We start from the raw sequence: 20,044 nt of genomic DNA, 5'->3' as shown, positions 1-20,044 counted from the left end.
GAATAAGGACTTGCTTGTGAATAAGAAACATTGCTGACCATCAGAAAAAGCAGTTCAAACTGGGTAAAAGGACGGCGCCCTTTGTGTATTATAAAGCTGTGTGTGTAACAATGATCTTTCAGCAAACTGTGCCGAGCACTGAGGCAATGTGGAGTACTTTTTGCTCCCTCGCAAGTGTTCTAACTAAAGTTTTGTCTCATCTTACCATCATATTCTGCCTCTACATTTAAGGTTTTTCTAACTGCAGAGGATTTTGGTTCCTGATCTGAACCCCTACAGCTCAGCCTTCAACGGTCACATGACAAAGATCCAGACTAGTGCAGTTCAACACCTCCAACTCTGTGTGCAGAATCAGAGTCTCAGTCTGTCTCAGTTCAGATCTCAGGTCTGCTGCATCCTGTAATTCCTCACTACAACTGATTCCGCATCTCCAATCACAGGCAGGTAAGTTGTGTCTTGTTTTATTTACAATGATAAATTAATTAATTTTATTTCTTTGAAGAAGTTCTGAGTTCAGTTTTGTGCCATAAACAATTTTCTTAGTGTTGTTGTTTTAAACTGTAGGACAACAGAAAAGAAGAAAGTACTTAATTTTCATCAATCAAACAAAGCTGTAGTAGATTATACCCCTTTGTTCAATTTGACCTTTATTTGTTTCTCTTTAAATGTGTTTCATGTATTTTTTTTTAGTTCATAAAACTTAAAGCAATCTGATTTTTACTGATTTAAAATGGTACGATGTCATCATGAGGCAGGAGTCATGTAAAGTTTGTTTTAGGAATCCAATTTCTTTGACATAAAAATGCATGTCTGAGCTGTTAATTTATAGCCCATCCAGTAACAAGAAAAAAGGGGCAGGGCATTCGAGTGTTAAAATGTTTCTGTTTAAGATCAAATTCACAAGAAATCTTAGCTTGTCTTAACTGGAGAATCTTGTTTGCACCAGAACAATTAAACCTGACAGACTGGTCTTCTTTGAGGAATTGCTCAATCTATGATTGGAGAAGTCAAAAAACAAACTTTTTTTTTTCAACAATCTTACGTTAAGAAATGATGGAATTGTAGCCATTTTGGTCAAACCTTCAAAAAAATGTTATGCGTGATATCATGAGATCTCACACTTCGAGTATATGTTGTGAATGATTCTCAGCTACTACAACATCAAATTTTAGCTCAATATATGTAACTTTGACTTAATTATCACCCATTTTTTTGTGTGTTTTCTTAAGAGAGTTAGTTGTGGCAGCCATCTTGAATTGGGATGTCTTCAAATGTTAACCAGCTGTAGATGTACATCCGATGATTTTTTTCCTAAAGTTTCATTAAAATCTGTCCACGGGTTCATGAAATATTTTGCAAACAGAAACACAGATTTGACTACAAACAATTAATGGCAAACATTTAAACAAAGCTCCTGTACAATTTATTTGTGCTCAGATTATGTGTTGGGTACTGGTCTCAGCTACTACCGGACTACAGTTTAGCTAAATAGCTGTAAAATTGACCGAGTTACAGACATGTTTGCGGCCAGTTTGCTGTGGCAGCCTTCTTGAATTTGGTTGACTTCAAAAGGCAGTTACAGATGTACATCCAATGATTACTTTTTGCAAGTTTCAATAAAATTTGCCCATTGGTTCATGAGATATTTTGCTAACAGTCAAACACACACAGGCAAAAACATTATTGCCTGCTTTCTGCTTTTTAGCACTGGCCGATACAATTCAAGTGAAGCAGCTTAAGATTTCTCACTCAATCTGCTGCCTGTGTTTTTAAAGGGTCGTCTGTGAGGGAGCTGGGGGATGGAAAAAAAAAAGAGGAGGAGCTCCTTTTTGGAAAGCTCCCCCCTCCCTCACTCCCCTTCCTCCTATTCCTTTAAACAGAGGGAGAGAGCACATGGCTGCCTGGTTTTGAAACCGCCCTCTAACAGAAAGATGATGCAAGTGTCATGGTGTTGGAGCACATGCGCCTGTGCAGTCCCTCCTCTCACAAGTGCAACAGAGACACGGAAGCAGTGTGAGCTTTTGTAGGGGGATGGTTTCTGTGTGTGGGAAATGTAGGGAGGGTAAGAGATAGGGTACAAACACATACTTGTGACAGATGTAAGTAAAGAAACAGTGATGATGATGGAGTGAAGGTTTTTCTTTTAGTAGAGAGCTGTTTCCTGGGTTCTGAACAAGGTAAGAGACCTGATTCTGCTCCAAGATAACAACATGTATCGGATGTTATGAGAAGGTGAAGGTTATTGGACTTCCGGGTTATCTAGGAACCCAAAATCTTTCAATCTATCTACTCTGGATTATTAATCCATGAGCTGGGTTTACTATATAATATGATGTAAATGTATAAATCTAAGAATACGGACTATGATTCAAAGGAGGAAGTTAAAGCAGCATTTCCTCCTTGTTTCCGAATAATGCTCATTAATGTCATAAATTTTAGCTTTCTGATCTTTTTCTTTTTCTTTTAAAATTACCTTCTAAAATCAACAACCCACTTTTCGAAAAACATTAAAGTCTCTTTTTCTTTCAATTACTGTAGTTTTTTTTTTTTTTCAGAATAAGGTCTTTGGAAGGAACTCTTATCCTTTACATAATTTATGTTAATGTTCACAATCCCTTAACATTTATGTTTATGTCATAACACATGGTGTTTTTTTTTTATGGGAGCAATGTGTCAGTGTGTGAAAGGTCAAGCATCCATAGACCGTAAGTGAGCAGAGGTACAGAGAAAGACAAAGATCAGGCAGGTCAGTTAGAATATCATGGGAATGTGCTTTTATATTACTTAATACTTCACTTAAGTTGTGCTTAATCTGATATTCTAATATATTTTTTTACATTTTACGAATCATACATGACTTTGTTGTTACTATCTTTCAGATTTTGCTCATCAATATTTCCTGGTGCGCCTCATTCCTACCTCCATCATGTCGCTGCTGACTCATGTGCTGGCGTGCCTTTTCGGTATGGGCTCCTGGGTGGCCATCAACGGGATGTGGGTGGAGCTCCCCCTGGTTGTACAAGATATTCCAGAGGGTTGGTATCTGCCCTCCTATCTCACAGTCCTCATCCAAATGGCCAACATAGGTCCTCTGTTCATCACCCTGATGCATCGTTTCTGCCCAACAACACTGGACGAGCGGCCCGTCATCTACTTCATTGTAGTTTTGGGGATCGTTGTTACATTTCTGTTGGCTTTTTTCTGGAAGCACACATTGACAGTCACAGGCTCTCTGCACAGTGTGCCTCTTCTGATTTTAAGTTTTCTGCTATCTGTGGTGGACTGCACATCATCTGTCACATTCCTGCCTTTCATGATGCGCCTACGTCCCCAGTATCTCACTACGTACTTTGTAGGTGAAGGCCTCAGTGGTCTGGTGCCTGCACTGGTGGCTTTGATTCAGGGTGTTGGTGTAGTCCACTGTCAAAATGCCACCTTGGCTGGAAACTCGCCAGCCGATAATTCCAGTACATTGGGCAGTGATGAACTACAAGCTATCTACCAGCCAGCCAGATTCTCTGTCCAGGTTTTCTTTGTGTTCCTTAGTGCCATGATGCTTGTGTGCCTGTTAGCTTTCATCCTTCTCAACCACCATCCAGCTGTGGCTCGGGAGAGAAAGAGTGACCAGTACTTCAGTAGAGACCTGGAACACGAGAAGAGGGAACAAGGCTTCTCTCTTCATGCCCAGACACCAGAGCAGAAGCCAATGCTCAGCACCCTAGATTCTGTCCAGAAAGAACCCAGGAGTTCATTTGGAAAGGGGACTTACAGCAACTTGGAAGTGGTGTTCATATTTGTTGTGTTGGCTTGGGTCAATGCTCTGACCAATGCAGTACTGCCATCTGTGCAGTCTTACTCCTGTCTGCCTTACGGAAACAAGGCTTATCATCTGGCTGCCACCATGGCTGCTGTTGCTAACCCTGTTGCCTGCTTCATTGCCATGTTCGTATCAGTAAGGTGAGAAATATCAAACTCAGGTATATAAACATTACATACACAAAAAAGATTCTATCATAAAAGGAATGCTCCTTTAAAACAGTTTCAGGTCACCAGTAGAGGTAGCTGTAACTACTGATGAATACACACTTTGTGTGGTTTAATTTTAAGTTTCACCTCTTGTACCTTTGTTTCCAGGTCTCTTACCTTTATGGGTTTTTTGACCATTTTTGGTACTGGTTTTGGAGCATACATCATGGCCATGGCTGCTCTGAGTCCTTGTCCCTTGCTGGTCCACACTAACTCAGGGACCTTTGTAATAGTAAGACTGCTTTTTTTTTACTCGTCTTTGTATACATTTGTCTATAAAGCTTCATGTATTGCATATCATCTAAATTACTTTTACAAAACCCTTTTACAAGAATGAACATATCATCCACATGTGATACTCAGGTTTTGTTAGATGCCTTATGCAGAAATTGTACACATTTTTGATTTTGAATTTCCATACTTTTCCAGATTCAAATTGCAAATCTTCTCATTTAACTCATAAAGATATATTTTTATGTCTCAGGACAGACACTTATTTTAAATGCTGAATGGTTGCAACAATCAAATCAGGACAATTTGCTTTTTGACTTATTTCTGCATTACTGGAAGCAGGTTTAATTTCAGGCACAATACTGACCTTCTGCTTCCTGCAGGTGCTGGCCTGGATCCTGTTTGTCCTGTCACTGTCCTATGTGAAGGTCATCATCGGTGTGATTCTGAGAGATGAGGGCCACAGTGCCCTCGTGTGGTGTGGTGCTGTAGTGCAGCTGGGCTCCATGCTCGGTGCTGTGTCCATGTTTCCAGTGGTCAGTGTCTATAGACTTTTCAAGTCAGGTGATGCTTGCAACACAAAGTGTCCATCATAGACACTATATCGTATATGTTGAAGTGCAACACTGATGTACAAACTTTAAAATAGATGGCACTTATTTTTGTAGTATGGACCTTAATGCAGTCATGAGTTTTACATATTTCAACTTGCTTTAAGAGGATGGATAGGTGAGCATTCACTCTCCTCGTTTTTGGCACTTGTTTTACTTTTATTTATTGACATATGGAGTAAGAAGCTACAAAAAAAAAATCTAATTCCATCTAAATGTAATGTAATCTAAATATTAAATTTGAAACTATTTTATGAACATGTTACAATTCCTTTAACAAGTCAGAGGACATTTTACTTGAAGTTTCAGGAAGATGTGAATGTAAGAATGATCACCAGTTTTGGCTTGAAAAGCTGCCTTAAATTTTGACAATAAAACATCTGCACTTTTTTGGTGGATAAAACCGTTTCAACTTGTTTTGTTTCTGTTACTGGAGACATTTTCAAATGAAACATTTGGTTTGTTGATACTAAAAAGTAAATATTTAGTGGTGTTGCTTTTTTAACATGATGTTTTTCTATTTGTGCCTGGTGGTGGTGGCTCTGTACAGATATACAGTAAGACTGCATTTAGGGCTAAAAAACAAACAACACACAGTAGGTTCTTTGTTATTTTGTTCTAAAAATATTTCAGGAAATCTTCAGCTTAATATGGATTTTGTGCATGAGAAATTGATTGGAGAAGATCTACTGAATATATCAAATCAAAGTAAAATAATAAAATCTAAGTATATAACTCTGACTTTGGTAAAGATCTTGATTATGGTGTCTTAAAAAATATAGCTATGCTGTTACTATAAGGTTTAATTTCCCCAAAGCTCTGTTTATGAACTGCAGCCCTCAATAATAACACAAATATTAGGCCTACATGAAAAAATAAAAAAGACAGTGAAATTAGTAAATTACACCACTGAAATGCTCTTCTAACTTAAAAAAAACCAACTAAAAACTAATTCATGTCACTTCTCTAATGACTCAGTTTGGTTAGATATTTTTCTTTTTTTTTTGCAAATTCCAAATGAATTTACAGTCCGAATTACAATTGTTCAAATAAAGTCCATGTTCACCCAGAAACTCAAATCAGCTTTATATTTTTTCCATGCAGATGTAGTTTCTTCCAGGCTAATGTGTTGCTAACTTTTCACCTGCACATAAGCTCTTTAGATGGAAAGACTGAGAGAACATAAATAAATGTCTGACAAAGACGGTTTTAAATATGTGTGTACTTAAATACAACACTAGATGTCACTGTGTGAATTTTAAAGGTAAAACTGAAGGCATTGTAATGCAACTAAAGCTTTTATGTTCAACATAAAAAGGACACAGTCATTAAGCCAAGTTCTTGAACTCCAGATAAAAACAGATTTAAAATTGTTAATTTATTCATATAATGTAGTTTATAGATGAAGCTAAGCTCTTAGGAAGCTAAGTGTTTTGCGTGTTTGCTGAGTTGTAGAGTGTATTGCAGGAAATAATTGACATTATTAATTTGCTTTTACTAGAATTAACACACACACACACACACACACACACAAACACACACACACACACACACACACACACACACATATATATATATATATATATATATATAAGGAAATCTGCCAAGACTGAACCAAGCTCTACATATGGTAATGAGTAATTTTATATCAAATTACTACTTTGGGGACCCAAGAAAGGGCCACGTCATCAGTTTATATCGTATCATTGGAATTTTTTATATTGCGTTTTTACTACACAGTGACTGGTCATGTTTAATCAAGATAAAAGTATCCAGATAGTGAAGTGACAGGATGACACTGTCACAATCTTTGTTTTTTCAGTGTTTATTATTTTTCTGTTTTGGGTTTTTTTCTTATGTGATATTTTGTAGAGTCTTGGTGTTCAGTTTCTTCCCAGTGCCTCCTGTCATTTCTTAGTACTTTTCCTCAGTTAGCTTCTGCTCCTCAGTCCTGTCACGCCCATTTTTACCTCTTCCCTGTTTTCATGAAGACACCTGTCTCCAATCTTCTCAACCAACCCTGTCCACATAGTTTCTCAGTCTTCAATTATATTTTCTTTTTGTTTTTGTTATTATTAAATCTTTAGTTTTACTCAAGCTTTTCATGTGGTTTGCATTCCTGGGTCAGACTTCCCTTACACCTGACATGTTTGATCCACACCAAAGACCCCAACACTAAAGCTCTTCATTTGTCAACATTTACACCTTTGCTTTTGTCATTTTCTGAAGGTCCAGACAGATTTTCTCTTCTCTGATTCTCCTCACTGGAAAACACCTGGCCTCCAGCATCCACACACATTTAAATGCGGAGGCAACACAAAAGATTCCTTGTGCTGGCTCTGACCAGCCATATGTGCATATGTATGCACACACAGTGCACTTTTTTAGTTTGTTTAATATGATTTAAAACATACATCTGTGTGATAAATATTATGCAGAATTGTTGGCATTGTTGTTGATTTTGCAATAAGTTATTTGAGGTAAAATTCAGGAGATTGATTTTATTATACATTATTATTTGAAGGTAGTGGTCTTTGAAGACCTGTTCTGATCGTTTTAACTGTCACAGAGAAAAATGAGTTATATAAAAACACAAATGCAGGGATGCTGGAAGCAGTTTCAGGAACAAGGCAGGCCATTTTATTAACTAAACCAAGGCAATTGCCCCTTTAACAAAACAGTTCAATGATTTGCTGCAAAGATGAGCAACTCTTTAGGCTGCCTCCAGCTATTCATAAATCATCCATCAACATGGCCACATCCTGCAACAATGTGAGACTTCATAAATGAAGCTGCCATTGAGGAACCACCTTGATTGACAGCTCAGAAACATAAAATATGTGAGTTGACTTCAACCCACATGAAATCTTGGTCTTTTAAAAAATCACATGTGATGGCAATAAGACCTTTCGGCCCTGTCCTGTGGTGTTGAGCATAATACAAGAAGGGATGCCAGCGGTGGCTGAGGAATTGGGCAACTGAGAACATCTCATGAAAAAAGAAAACCAAACAGACACAAAAACAGAAAACAGTACAGAGTCTCAAACAGTGACATTAATAAGCTGTTAAAGATCTAAAGTTTGGAATATCTCCTCTAAAGACACATTTTATGAGTCTGACAGGAATGTTGTGGTAAAACCCATCAAATAAAATCCTCAGACAAATACTCAATCATTTCTCTAAAACCCAATAAGTGCTGTATAAAACAGTGTTAATACACATAAAAACTCTGCATTCGCTTTTATCCTTCCTTTCTGTTTAAGATAAATATCACATCACACAGATTGTAATTATTCATACTGCAGTTTTTAGAATGAACAAAAGTGGCTCTGATGACAAGAGGGATGCCATAAATGCAGTCTATCCATTAAAGTGCACATTTTCATTTTCACCAAAAGAAAAAAAAAAAAAAGACAAACATCTGTGGTGTTTGATCAAAGCATGGCCTTCATTGCTTCATTGAAGATTATTTAAGAACCCAATATAAAAAAGACAAAAATCATCCTATCCCATCCCATTTTGAAAATGTAGTTTTAACTGAGGTTAGATTAATCCTTCATTGTAGTGAACACTATGGATAAATGGCTGTTCTGAGTCATAACAGAATGCTAGGACAAAAACAACCAAGGAGAGTGCCTCTAAGGTATTACAAAATAAGACTAAAGTTTATATACAGTATAGGTAATTGTAAAAAAGAATGGGAAATGATTATTTACCATCAAATTAAAACAGTGATTGTGCATTTAATAAAAAAATGCTTTAAACTTTCTTGCACATCCTTAAATGTGACACTAGATGTCACTGAAATAAAGTTCATCAACAGGAACTCGCTTACGGTGCCGTCGAGTGTGAAGATTCATGTGCTGTTGCACTGATTCAAAGTGAGTTAGAAAAAGGCTTTCATTTAACTCAGTTTACTAAACCAGAAAGAGAGATTTAATGACTTTATAAAATTAGAGCTCAGAAGTCCTTTAGAAGAAAAAACAAAACTTTAACAAATTAGTATTCTTTTTGATTATGCCTTCATTTTGGGGTTTTCCTGAAGAAAAAAATAAAATTGCTCAGTGTCATTTTACAAGTGTGTTTCTGAGGTGTTTGTCCCCCATTCACCAGAGTTAGGTGTGTATCATATTCTCCGCACACTAAATCAGAGGGTGTTTAGGTGTGTGCGCACATGTGTGTGTGTGTGTGTGTGTGTTTATCCTTCCTCCAGTCCACAAAGACAAACAAGAATGAGGAACTCGTGGCCAGTCAGAGTCTGATTCAGATCCCAGAAAACATCTGGGGTCATCATCTACCGGTGTCTCATACTTGACCCATTCTCTTTATGACCTCCTGTGGTTTTAGTGACTTATGGTGTGCTGAGTTTAAAAGTAACATACCTGCTTGAATGGAAGCAACACGTGAAAACAGAGAAACATTCCAGTCAATATTAATATTTGGATCTGAAGGAACACTAACAGATCCCTTTCAGTTTAAAAAATGGGATTTAGATGAATAAACTCTAGTAACACACAAAGTGTGGTTTTCTTTATCTCTTTGACTTAGCCTCTCCTGCAACAGCTAGTATGACATCTCCTTTTCCCTAAGCTCCTTGTCTTTCTCTATTTGCGCATACAGGAGACATTGTGACCGTAATTTCAATTTAAAATACATGAGGGGGGAAATCCTAGCCCGTGCTGCTCTTTAATGGGCCATCATGGGATTGGAGTATGCAGAGAATGATTGAATTTTGTTCGAAGGCCAGGAACGATCAAGTCTCGCCTGCTGTTATGCAATCGACCATTCCCCGCTCCCAACGCAATGTCTGGTAAAGACTAGTGCTGCTAAAGGAGGAAGAGTTGGAGAAGGAGGAGGAGGGGAAGGACTAAAGGCTGGAAATGTCAAAGTCTGGACCAAAAGAGAAAAAAAGATTTTTTTTTCTGACTCTAAGCCTTATAAAAAAAAGAAATCCAAAGAAGAGCTGATCTGTGAAATCAAAAGCAAACGTTCAACGACATTGGTTTTAACAGTTGCACGTAAATCTTTTCACATCGACATGCAACACATCTTATATTTCCTCACATGTAGTCACATATGGACCACGGTTAGCCATACTGGTTTATTCATTTGATTGTGTCATGTCTGGGTTTTTTTTTGTTTGTTTGTTTGATTGTCTTTTAGCTTGGAACGTAAAGATAAGAATTCAACTTTATTGTAAACTTTAACACCCTTTGTGTTGGATTCCACCTGTAAAATACATCCTGTCAGTTAAGCAAAAGGGATTACTTTTCCCGTTAAGTCCATTATAATCAAATGGACTAGGCCCCGTATTTTTTTTTTCTTCTTCTTCACAACAAGACATAAAGTAATCAAAAGTTAAAAGCAAACACTCAAGGAGGCACTTAGCAAAAAAGAAAAGCTTTTATGATAAAACATTCATATACAGCACAGTGTAGGAGACAGGTAATCTTTGAGGATGATAGGGTTGTCTTGTGGTCAGTTTTGTATAATATTGCTCAGGGAGCCTTGTGGATGAATTCTCCTAATAACATTCCTCCCCCATCCACTTCTCATCCATCAGATAATCCAGCCAGAACAACTAATACATGAGTGTATTTTTTCAGTGCTGTATAGTAGGCTTTTAAAAACTGTTGGATGCTGAAGTGAAGAAGGGTTTATTACTTTGACAGGGTGATGACAACACACTCTGGTGAAGACACACACACATACACAGATTTGTATCTCTGTCGTTATTAGGACATTCTATTGGCTTCCATTCATTTATGTAGCCTAGCCAGGATCATAACCCTAAACCAAAACTGCAATTTTAATTCTAAATGTTTTCCAAGTAAATTCAATCATAAACACAATGGCGGCTGCCAATGCAGGTACGAAGCAGGCTGAGGCGCGTACGATGTGTGCAGTGGTGTGCAACAAGATAATGTGGACAGCTTAGGATTTGGGCTTGACCATCTGGATGGAGACCCTGGGGAAGACCCAGGATTTGCTGGAGAGACTATGTCTCTTGGCTGTGGAAAAAGATGTCTGGGCTCAAGCTGCTGCTCCTGCAACTTGACAAGCGGCAGATAATAGACGGATGGATGGATGGATGGATGGATGGATGGATGGATGGATGGATGGATGGATGGATGGATGGATGCATGGATGGATGGATGGATGGATGGATGGATGGATGGATGGATGCATGGATGGATGGATGGATGGATGGATGGATGGATGGATGGATGGATGGATAGCCTAGAATACAGACAAATATGGGCCTTGATTTTCACAAATTGGTCATGCAAAACACATGGGACTGCTCACTGATCATTTTTTTGCAAACCCTCAGAATTCAGTGATACTGCAACTGAAAATCCAGTTACTTGCTCACAATTTTAAGTCACCAACTAGTCTCCAACAGTCACAGCCCAGTAAGATACTGGCTTAAGGAAGCCTGACTGACTCATAATAAGCCATCTAAATAAGTTTTGCTGAAGACAGCCAAACTGATATGACAAATGTTCTTACAGTACAGCAAAAATATCAGCAATAAACCTGTGAATATATTTAGGATTTTTATCAACAATGAGACCTTTTAAAGTTGAGCTCATTTCTGCTACAGGATGGACTCTGCCAGGCCTGCCTCTTGTCTCTAATCCTGTTTAGTGGCATTCATAAACCGGATCATGTGGTGGCTGTCCAGTTGTAGAGAGGAGGGTGTCTGGTTTAAGAACCTCATTGTCTCGTCTTTACTTTTTGCAGATGATGTGGTTCTGTTGGCATCTTTAATACATGATCTTCAGTGCACACTGGAAAGATTTGCATCCAAGTGTGAAGCGGCTCTGATGAGAGTCAGCTTCTCTGAGGCCGGTTGGAACAAAAGGTGGCAGGCTCTCTCCAAGCTGGAAATGAGTTCCTGCCTCAAGCAGTCGAAATTAAATATCTTGGTGTCTTGTTAATGAGTAATGGTAGAATGGAGTGAAAGATAGCTAGACAAACTGAATCATATAGAGTAATGTAGGCATTGCTCCAGTCCAGTTTTGCAGTGATAAAGCAGAAACTGAACCAAAAGGCAAAGGTCTCCATTTTTCAGAGTAATCTACAATCCTATTATCATGAAATTTAGATCATGATCAAAAGAGCGAGATCAAGGAAACAGATGGTTGAAACAGGCTCAACCTGAAAGATAAGGCGAGAAGCTCTATCGTCAAGTACATCTACTGCTCATCCGCATCAAAAAAATGTCTGTTCCGGTGGTTTTAGGCATCTGATTGAAATTAACCTCCCATTGGAGATGTTTCAGGTACATGATTCAGGAAAGAAACTCCTGGGAAAGATTCAGCAGCAGCTTCAGGAATCCCTTCTGGTCTGCGTAAACCATGGTGTTCCTGGGGAGAAGATGTAGCTCAGTGTCACAACACATGCTCTAAGGGATCACAAGAGATTTTGGGATATTGCAGAAGATCACGGATGACAATATTTGCAGGATTTAGCAAAAACAGCTCTAACTCTGTGATTTCTCAAAATTAGATGATTTTAGTTTAAAATGTGGCATGAAAAGTAGTGGGCAATATGCACACAAATGGAAATTGAGCTTGGATGAATGCTAGATTTAAAAAAAAGACTTAATAAAAACCCGTTAAAATTTAACATGTTTCAAAGTGCTGTCATTTTTTTATTTTTATATTTTATTTTTTATAAATTTACCTGAAAGCAAAAAAGCAAGCAAAAATATGGACAGTGAAATGCTCTGTCTATTTCTTAGCTGGCAAAATTAGTTTGATATTTATGACTAATGTTCATCTCACAAATTTCACAAATAATAACCAACTTAAATATTGTGTAAAAAAAAAAAAGCTAACAGCAAACGTTTTCATTTCGGGAAATCAGTTCTCAGGGGTTACGTTGTCCGGGGTCATCTTTAGGTCACTCTGGGCATCCATTAGTGGCCTTATTTAGAGACTCATCCCTTTAAGAGGAGTGATTGGCCAGCAAAGACAAAGAATCATTACCTTTGCCCGCCCCCTCCCTGCCAGCAGTCAATAATGAGGGATCATTAAAATGAATAGATGGACATTCCCCTTTTCTCCGGATCCTTATTGCAAAATCAGTGTCAGGGGAAATGAAGATTGAGCTTGGAGAAGGCGTCTAAAAGCCTCACAGTGATTGTCGTGAACTCATCTCCAGTGCCAGGCTCCTTTATCTACTGTAAGAGTCTGCACCTGCCTGAACTCTTGACTAGCAAGAGCTTTTACTGCAGCCCATTAGGAGCATTCCTAATGCATGCTACCTTCAACATAAACATTCTGCATGTGTACCAAAACATTTACAGCAAACAACGAGGGAATTATTGCTTTGGATGTTCTCTTCATAAAGAATTAGAACCCACTGAGTGAACTAGAAAGGGATTTCGAATGCTTTAACGTTGATGCGAAGAACAGAGAACTCACGCTGTGATTGTATAAACAGGCACTTAAAGATAATTCTCACTTTTCACATTGCTTATTCTGAGCCATCTGTCCCCGCCGTTGAATCTTATAAATCCTCGCACAACATTTCACGCATCACAGAAGAACGAGCAGATCGAGCTGAATGATTGCAGATGGAGAATAAAAGAAGGCACGGGATTTTTCCAGGCCCCATCTGGTTCTTAGTGTCTCTTAAAGTGTCTTTTAAAAAGGTGATTTGTCTGTGGGTCTGCAACGACGTGACCAAGTCATATGCTGAAGCTGTTGCATGTGAAACGGTCCCATAAAAAAAAGAAAAAGGTTTGTGTACACCTGTGGAGCCTGACAGTTCCACCAAAGACAGATTAGATAAACACGTGTAAACACGTGCTCAGCCCCCCGCGCTTTCTCACACACATGGTCCTCATCTGCTTTCCAAAGGTAACTGATAAGAAAGGCTGTTTATAGTGGTCGAACATATGTTTCTGAAGAATAAGAAAATCACAAAAACTGACTCACAGGATGAAACGAGATCAAATGCAGCGCTGGCTTATATGGAGCAGAACTATCGCAGGTCCCTCAGCATGGTCAAGTCATTATCTCTTAAAGCATCTCTTAAAGCCACCCCCGTGGTTCTCTCAACGTGCCCTTCATAACAGAGGTATATTGAAGATTTACTACGTGCAGATGGCTGGTGAGAGACAAGGGCAGCAGCTTCAGCACTGTGCCTATTCACTGTCCTTATAAAAGCCCAAATCAAGTGCTCTGTGGGGTTACAAAAGGAGAGGAAGTGGGGCAATAAAGATGCTATAAATCTGTACAATGAAACTTCTAAGTCATGCCCTCTGCCAGGTGGTGTGTACGTGTGGCCCTCGGGGAGAAAAGGCACGCGCTGAGATTATGATCAGGGACAAGCATTTTTTTTTTTTAAATGTGCATTTTTGTGTTGTCATCTTTACCAAAGGGATGCAGTTGAACTGTCTGCCTATGTGAAAACCAGCCTGATCAATAGGAATCTTTTGTTTGGTCAAGAAGTGGAAACCTTGGGTTCTGACAGCTCTTATGTTCATGACAGACAGAGGTGTGTATGTTCATCGTTGACGAGCTGAAGTAAAGTCAAACAAGGTATTTAGTTCCTTATAGAGAGCCAATGAAAGGAAAAAAAACTGCAGTCTCACTAATTTTCTGTTCCTGCCTCATCCTGTTCAGGGTTACTTGGCAGGTGTTTCTACCAGCAGACAACAGGCAGAAGGTAAGGTACACTCTGAACAGGTCGGCAGTCCATCATAGAGCCAACACAGAGACACATGAGACAGATGGACATACACACTCAAACATGCATCTGAGAGCCATGTAGAATCTCCATTTAACCTAACACCTATGTTTTTGAGCTATGTGAGGAATACAAAGAATATGGGAAAAAAGAGTCAGAGTAAAGACCTATAAGGATGTATTAACACTAGCTAGAAGAAAAACGTAGTTTTATTGATTTACTTTTGTTTCAGTTGTGAGATTAATTGCAATAAATGTAATCGGAAAAAAGTCAAAATGTTAAGGAAAAAATGTAAATTTTTATTTTTATCAACACAACAGCCAACAACTTCCAACTTGTTTTTTCTCCAGCAAAACTCCAGACATAATAATAATAATAATAATAATAATAATAATAATAATAATAATAATAACTACTACTATATTTGGCTATTGTCGGTCCTTTTTAAATTCAAAATACAAACTTTAATTTCTGCCATTTTGACTTTATTCTTGAAAGAAAACAATTTGACTTTATTGTGAACAATTTGACGATTATGTCAAAAGTCAAAAAGAAACAAACAAAAATCTTCCTGAGTTTGTTTTCTTCTAATTGGCCCAGATATTTGATCAGACCTGATGTAGCGCTCAAATCCACTAAAATGTTGACTGAAACAATTCTTTTTAGAACTTTATCTCATTAACTAAATCAAGCCAAAATAGTACAAATAAAAAAATATAATTAGAATGTGGTGGAAAATAAGGGTGATTTTATATGTTTATTTTGATTCCGTTTTGGACTGGACTGGAGCAAAAGGAAGGTATCTTGGCTTTGCATAAATCCTGGACTGCATATGTCTATCCTACTGCAATTTGACCTAAGAAAAACAAACAATATACAAAATAATTAATAGAAAAAAAGCAGCTGACGTATCTAAGTAGCTTGTTAAATAACCTAAAGAATGTTCTTCTTTTTAAAATATGTTTTAATGTTTTTAAGTTAATAATTAATTCCTAAAATATGTTTATATTTGGAGCATGTGCTCAAAATCCACAAGTTCAGAACATTTTATAAACAGATTTGATTACATTCTCTTTACTCCAAACGTTGAGCAGTTTTCACGATTGGACTGCTACTCCGGCAGTGGAAAGCGTCGCCCTCGGCCATCTCTCCTGTTTGTTAAATGGTGTGGCGCTTTGAGAGGAAGACTAAGGTAAGAAGGACAGTGTGCCAGGAAAAAGGGGCGTGACTGCATCTGTAAATAGTGGGGCTATTTTTGGGCATACCGAGATCGTGTAGGGGCATACTGCCTAGGCCTGCCTTCTGTCACTATGGGAGCTTCATAACTTTGCTGAATGGAAAAAAGTCTGCAGAACTGGCAGGTGGTACACAGGAGCGTGGCACCGCTCCCATGGCGAGGAGCTGGCTCACTCAGAGCCACCCACCCTATAAACAGAAACGTGCAGGTTCCTGTTTGCACCTGGCAGAGCCAAAATGTGTTGCATTCAGTCCTGCTATAGCCCAGTTTAGGTAGAAAAAGGCAAAATAAGTGTGTTTCTCGTGTATGGAAATCAGAATGGGAGTTTTCCAGCTGTTCAGCTGATTAAATAACTGTGGACCAAAGTATTCTGTTGCAAAAAATAGGCAATGCATAACTTAAGCAACTTTAAATTATCGACCAAAGAAAATTAAAACAATATCCTTGATATTTTTGGAGGGGATAATCACATAGTATCACGATTACACAAAATTAGTGATTTTTCATTAGAAATCAGGAAAGTCAGACATGTAACTGATTTAGGCCAAAAATTTCACAGCATTGATCAAGGTTTGAAGTGTAATGGCACATGTATTTGTATCAAACGAGACAGGCGTCAGGGTCTGGTGCATCCAATCAGATAAAGAAGACATTAGTCACAGGTGATCACCACTCTCATCTAGAAAAAGGCACTTTTTAAATGCCTTTTTGCTAACTGCTGCAACAGAAAATGATTTGAGAAAAATACTATCTAAAACATTCTACACCAAAGCAAAACAAGAAAGTCTGGTTAATTGACTATAGTAGCTTGAAGACCTGCCTGATTGTTTCAAATCAGCAGTGTGGAAAATTCTTAGGTTCCGACTGACCCATGGTAGCAGTGGATAGAGTACCAGCAATAGTTGGATGTATAGAAAGACAAAAAAAAAAGAATTACAATTCACTGTGCCACTGTGCCACCCAAAATGAATAATAATAATATTAATAATAATATTAATAATAATAATAATAATAACAATAATAATAACAATAATAATAATAATAATAAATAAATAAATAAATAAATAAATAAATAAATAAATAAATAAATAAATAAATAAATGAATGATAAAAATGAACATATTCTATTAGGTTCCATGACCAGCCTTGGAAACGTGACTGCCTTCGCAAGCTTGTACCCCTAAAATAAAAAATCACCAGGATTTGTTGCTTTTTCTGAACAAAAGAGCATCAGTTTTAAAGTCTATTAAACTAATTATTTGACACTTGGCATGTAAGGTACTGTTTATAGTCCAGACTACATGAATAAGACGGTACACTATGACTTTTAAAAAAAAAATTATCAGTTGAGGATTTTTACCGCACATGGCCTGCTACCTTAGAGCCTCCATACTGGCAAGGGTAGTTTATCATAAATAAAAAATCAATATGAGCCAAAAAAAAAAAATCACTTTTTTTTTGTATTTTTACAGGCAAAAATAAATGAGCGTATTAAAACTTAATTCATTTTTACATCAAGTTAGGTTTAGTTTGCTTTAGTTTCTTTAAGTTTCCAAACAGCTCATTGGTTCATGACTGGACCAACACAGAAACACACAGGACATTTCTATCTGTCTGTCTTTAGTACTCAAACATTAAAGTTTTTGGACCGAGTGTCAAACCAGAGACTTTCAACAGCGCAAAACCCGCCACACCACTCTTCCTATGATTTTAACATAACACAAACACTTGCTTTTTGTGCTCACCATTATGCCATTTATTAAGTCATTTCCAGAACACGTTAATTAAAACCACTTTAGACAAATTTTATTTATCATAAATATGTCATATTAAAGAGAAACATTTCACCTTGTGCCTATACAGAGAAGCATTACACAGCGGCAACATTTTTTAAGCTTAAAAGCAAGTAAGGCACAAAAGAGGATGTTTATTCATACAGTTTAGTCATGCTAGTATAGATTATGTCCAAAAACACATTAGGAAGCTATTCTGGAAGCTATTATCAGCTAAATGATTCCCAGCATTAGTATGGTGTGCATGCTCCAAAAGACAAATCACACAGAAAAAGGTTGCAGCTTTATATGATAAGAGTAAATGTATGTGTGTGACACAACAGTGGAACTCATTCTACAATATTTGGTCAGGAGGCAAAAAAAAGTCTGCTTTGTTTCTGCTGTAAAGTGCATAATGTTTAATGGATGGGGAAACCATGCTACGCTGAGAGTCTCGCACACAAGTGGGAAAAGTTGGGCAATAATTTCACCAAAGATAAAATTCTTTGGTTCACGACAAGATCAATTATTGCCACCTGCAAGAAAGTAACAGTCTCGCCAACTCCTCTTTAAAACCACCCAGATGATGGGTAAAACTGAGCCCACGGCACATTTACAATACGCCTTTGCCTATTTACGGGGCAAACCTGCAGTGCAAGAAATATCCAACGGCATTCTCATATCAACTCAGCAGGTAAGCATACCGTTGTTCATCGGTGTCCAAAAGAAAAACACCTGCTTTTTAAAAGCTCCTGTGAAACGGGAACTTTTGTCATAAGATTTGCACTTCATGTTCTCTGATTGTCTTTGCATCGCTGTGTCAAGATCTGAGTCGAGGGCCGGAAGACAGAGGAAAAAGTGATTAAAAAACAGGCACTAAGGTGAAAAGAAAAAAGGCTGGATAGAAGGAAAACCACATCAGGAGGAAGACGAAGGGGAAAGTGGAAAGTGGAAAGTTTATATAGAAAATATTTATATGAACTTAAGGCATACATATTTTACCAGAAATGTTTATACAAAATTATATCATATTCAACATAAATGAACAAAGATAATAATATTAATAATGATGACATAAAACACAATTGCCATGCATTCACATACAACTAACATATTCTCCAATCTTTTTATTTAGTTTCCCTGTTAACAAATCATTGAAATGATACAAAAACATCATATAAAACTTCTGCTTTGGGCTTGGATGAACCTCTTGCATGTGTGCTGTCAGTATCTCTGCTGTAAGGCACCAGTTTGGTTGTTGCTGACCACCTGCACAAACAAACCAACCGAAGGGATGAAGCTCAACACTTACTGTCCCATTAGCTTGTCCATGCACTGACATAACGGTCATAGTTTAAATGAAGATTGTCATTTGTAGGAGAATAATTCAGTCTTATTCAGTCGCTTGGTCCACTAAAAAAACATCTGCTGTGAATTAAGGCAAGTGTAGTCACATACTTTGCCACTGATATCACTTCCCTTTTTTTCAGATGTAATCTGTTTATTCAAATAGAGCTTGCCAGTGGTAGTCAGAGTTTGCAGCAAGTTTTTGAGCAAAGAGGAGATGATGATAATGGTTAGGTGGGAGATCCTGGTCAAAGCTTTTTCTTCTTCATAATCTGGACCTCAAGGTTTTCTTTTTCATCTCCTCTCTTAGGTTGATCTTGCTGCTGGATTGAGTGTGTGTGTATGTGTGTTTTGTGTGTGTGTGCTGTAGCAGAGGACATCTGGATTTCTACGCATGAGTGTGCACCGAAATGGTGGAGAGGTCGTTCCTGATGATCTCGTTCACTGTGGAGACAAAAGAGGGAAAAAAAGCAGATCGTTAATGACCGCACAAAGTTGCAAACAAATTCGATCACGGAGGCTTTCACACTTTCTGCAAAATGCTGGCAAAAAGGAGGATTGTCAGTTTGAACAACTGAAGGGGCAACGTTTCCCACTGAGCAATTTTGGTTAGGTCCTCTTTACAATGGATGATAGTGCTATTAGAATGTGGCTGGATCGCAGCAAACTTGGAAAAAACACTTCAGTATAACGACAATTGTGACATCACTAACCACTTAGTACTCAAAAAGCCCCAGATCATGAGTGTGCAGACTCTAACATGACAGTTTCTGAACAACAGTTCCTGCTGGCTTCATTTCCCAACAAGAGAAAGAGGGGAAATTCTGGTCTTTCAAAAACATGTCTGTGCTTGATCTGCTGTCACTACAATGATAAACCACCACAACCTCAACAAGTGTTGTGCGTGCTCAAAACCATTGTGGACCAACCAGGGTTTATCACATGTAATGTGAAGCCCACTGTGTTAATAAGCCACTAAAGACTTTGTGAAGACCTTGCAAAGACTATCAACGTTCTGGCTATTTTTAAGTCACAGCAGAGTGGTTAGCATGGCAATTTTAACCACTCTGCTGCAATGTGATTTTTTTAAACTATAAAAGCATCACCTTGGTGAC

General features: G+C 37.9%; 2 protein-coding genes across 4 annotated transcripts in view; one reads left to right on the top strand and one right to left on the bottom strand.

Moving 5' to 3' along the window:
* The first annotated feature begins 316 nt into the window (after positions 1–316).
* Positions 317–5,276, top strand: LOC108234162 (riboflavin transporter 2). 3 transcript variants are annotated; one of them, XM_025005246.2, is made up of 5 exons: positions 1,980–2,177; positions 2,667–2,746; positions 2,880–3,957; positions 4,135–4,258; positions 4,641–4,853. In XM_025005246.2, the coding sequence occupies exons 3-5, from the start codon at positions 2,927–2,929 to the stop codon at positions 4,851–4,853; spliced, it is 1,368 nt and encodes a 455-aa protein (XP_024861014.1). In that variant the 5' UTR covers positions 1,980–2,177; positions 2,667–2,746; positions 2,880–2,926. The 3 variants fall into 3 exon arrangements, with proteins under 3 accessions (XP_024861015.1, XP_024861014.1, XP_017268612.1); XM_025005247.2 differs by lacking the exons at positions 1,980–2,177; positions 2,667–2,746 and adding an exon at positions 317–444; XM_017413123.3 differs by lacking the exon at positions 2,667–2,746 and having other exon boundaries at positions 1,982–2,177; positions 4,641–5,276.
* Positions 5,277–17,391: 12,115 nt separating this feature from the next.
* The window catches only part of LOC108234144 (nuclear factor of activated T-cells, cytoplasmic 1), a 71,950-nt gene continuing 69,297 nt past the window's right edge, over positions 17,392–20,044 (bottom strand). The window contains exon 10 of the mRNA XM_017413097.3: positions 17,392–19,373. Within this exon, the coding sequence (XP_017268586.1) occupies positions 19,318–19,373 (56 nt within the window). The 3' untranslated portion in view covers positions 17,392–19,317. The remainder of the gene's footprint in view (positions 19,374–20,044) is intronic.

The sequence above is a fragment of the Kryptolebias marmoratus genome, linkage group LG16 (genome assembly GCF_001649575.2).
Source record: "Kryptolebias marmoratus isolate JLee-2015 linkage group LG16, ASM164957v2, whole genome shotgun sequence".
NCBI lineage: Eukaryota > Metazoa > Chordata > Actinopteri > Cyprinodontiformes > Rivulidae > Kryptolebias > Kryptolebias marmoratus.
This window is presented reverse-complemented; position numbering and strand designations above follow the sequence as displayed.

Bases quoted from the DNA above. Each gene is read 5' to 3' on its own strand.
- LOC108234162 (XM_017413123.3), top strand. From the start codon at position 2,927: ATGTCGCTGCTGACTCATGTGCTGGCGTGCCTTTTCGGTATGGGCTCC. The intron at 3,958-4,134 runs GTGAGAAATATC...CTTTGTTTCCAG, and splicing joins GCCATGTTCGTATCAGTAAG to GTCTCTTACCTTTATGGGTT. The intron at 4,259-4,640 runs GTAAGACTGCTT...TGCTTCCTGCAG, and splicing joins ACTCAGGGACCTTTGTAATA to GTGCTGGCCTGGATCCTGTT.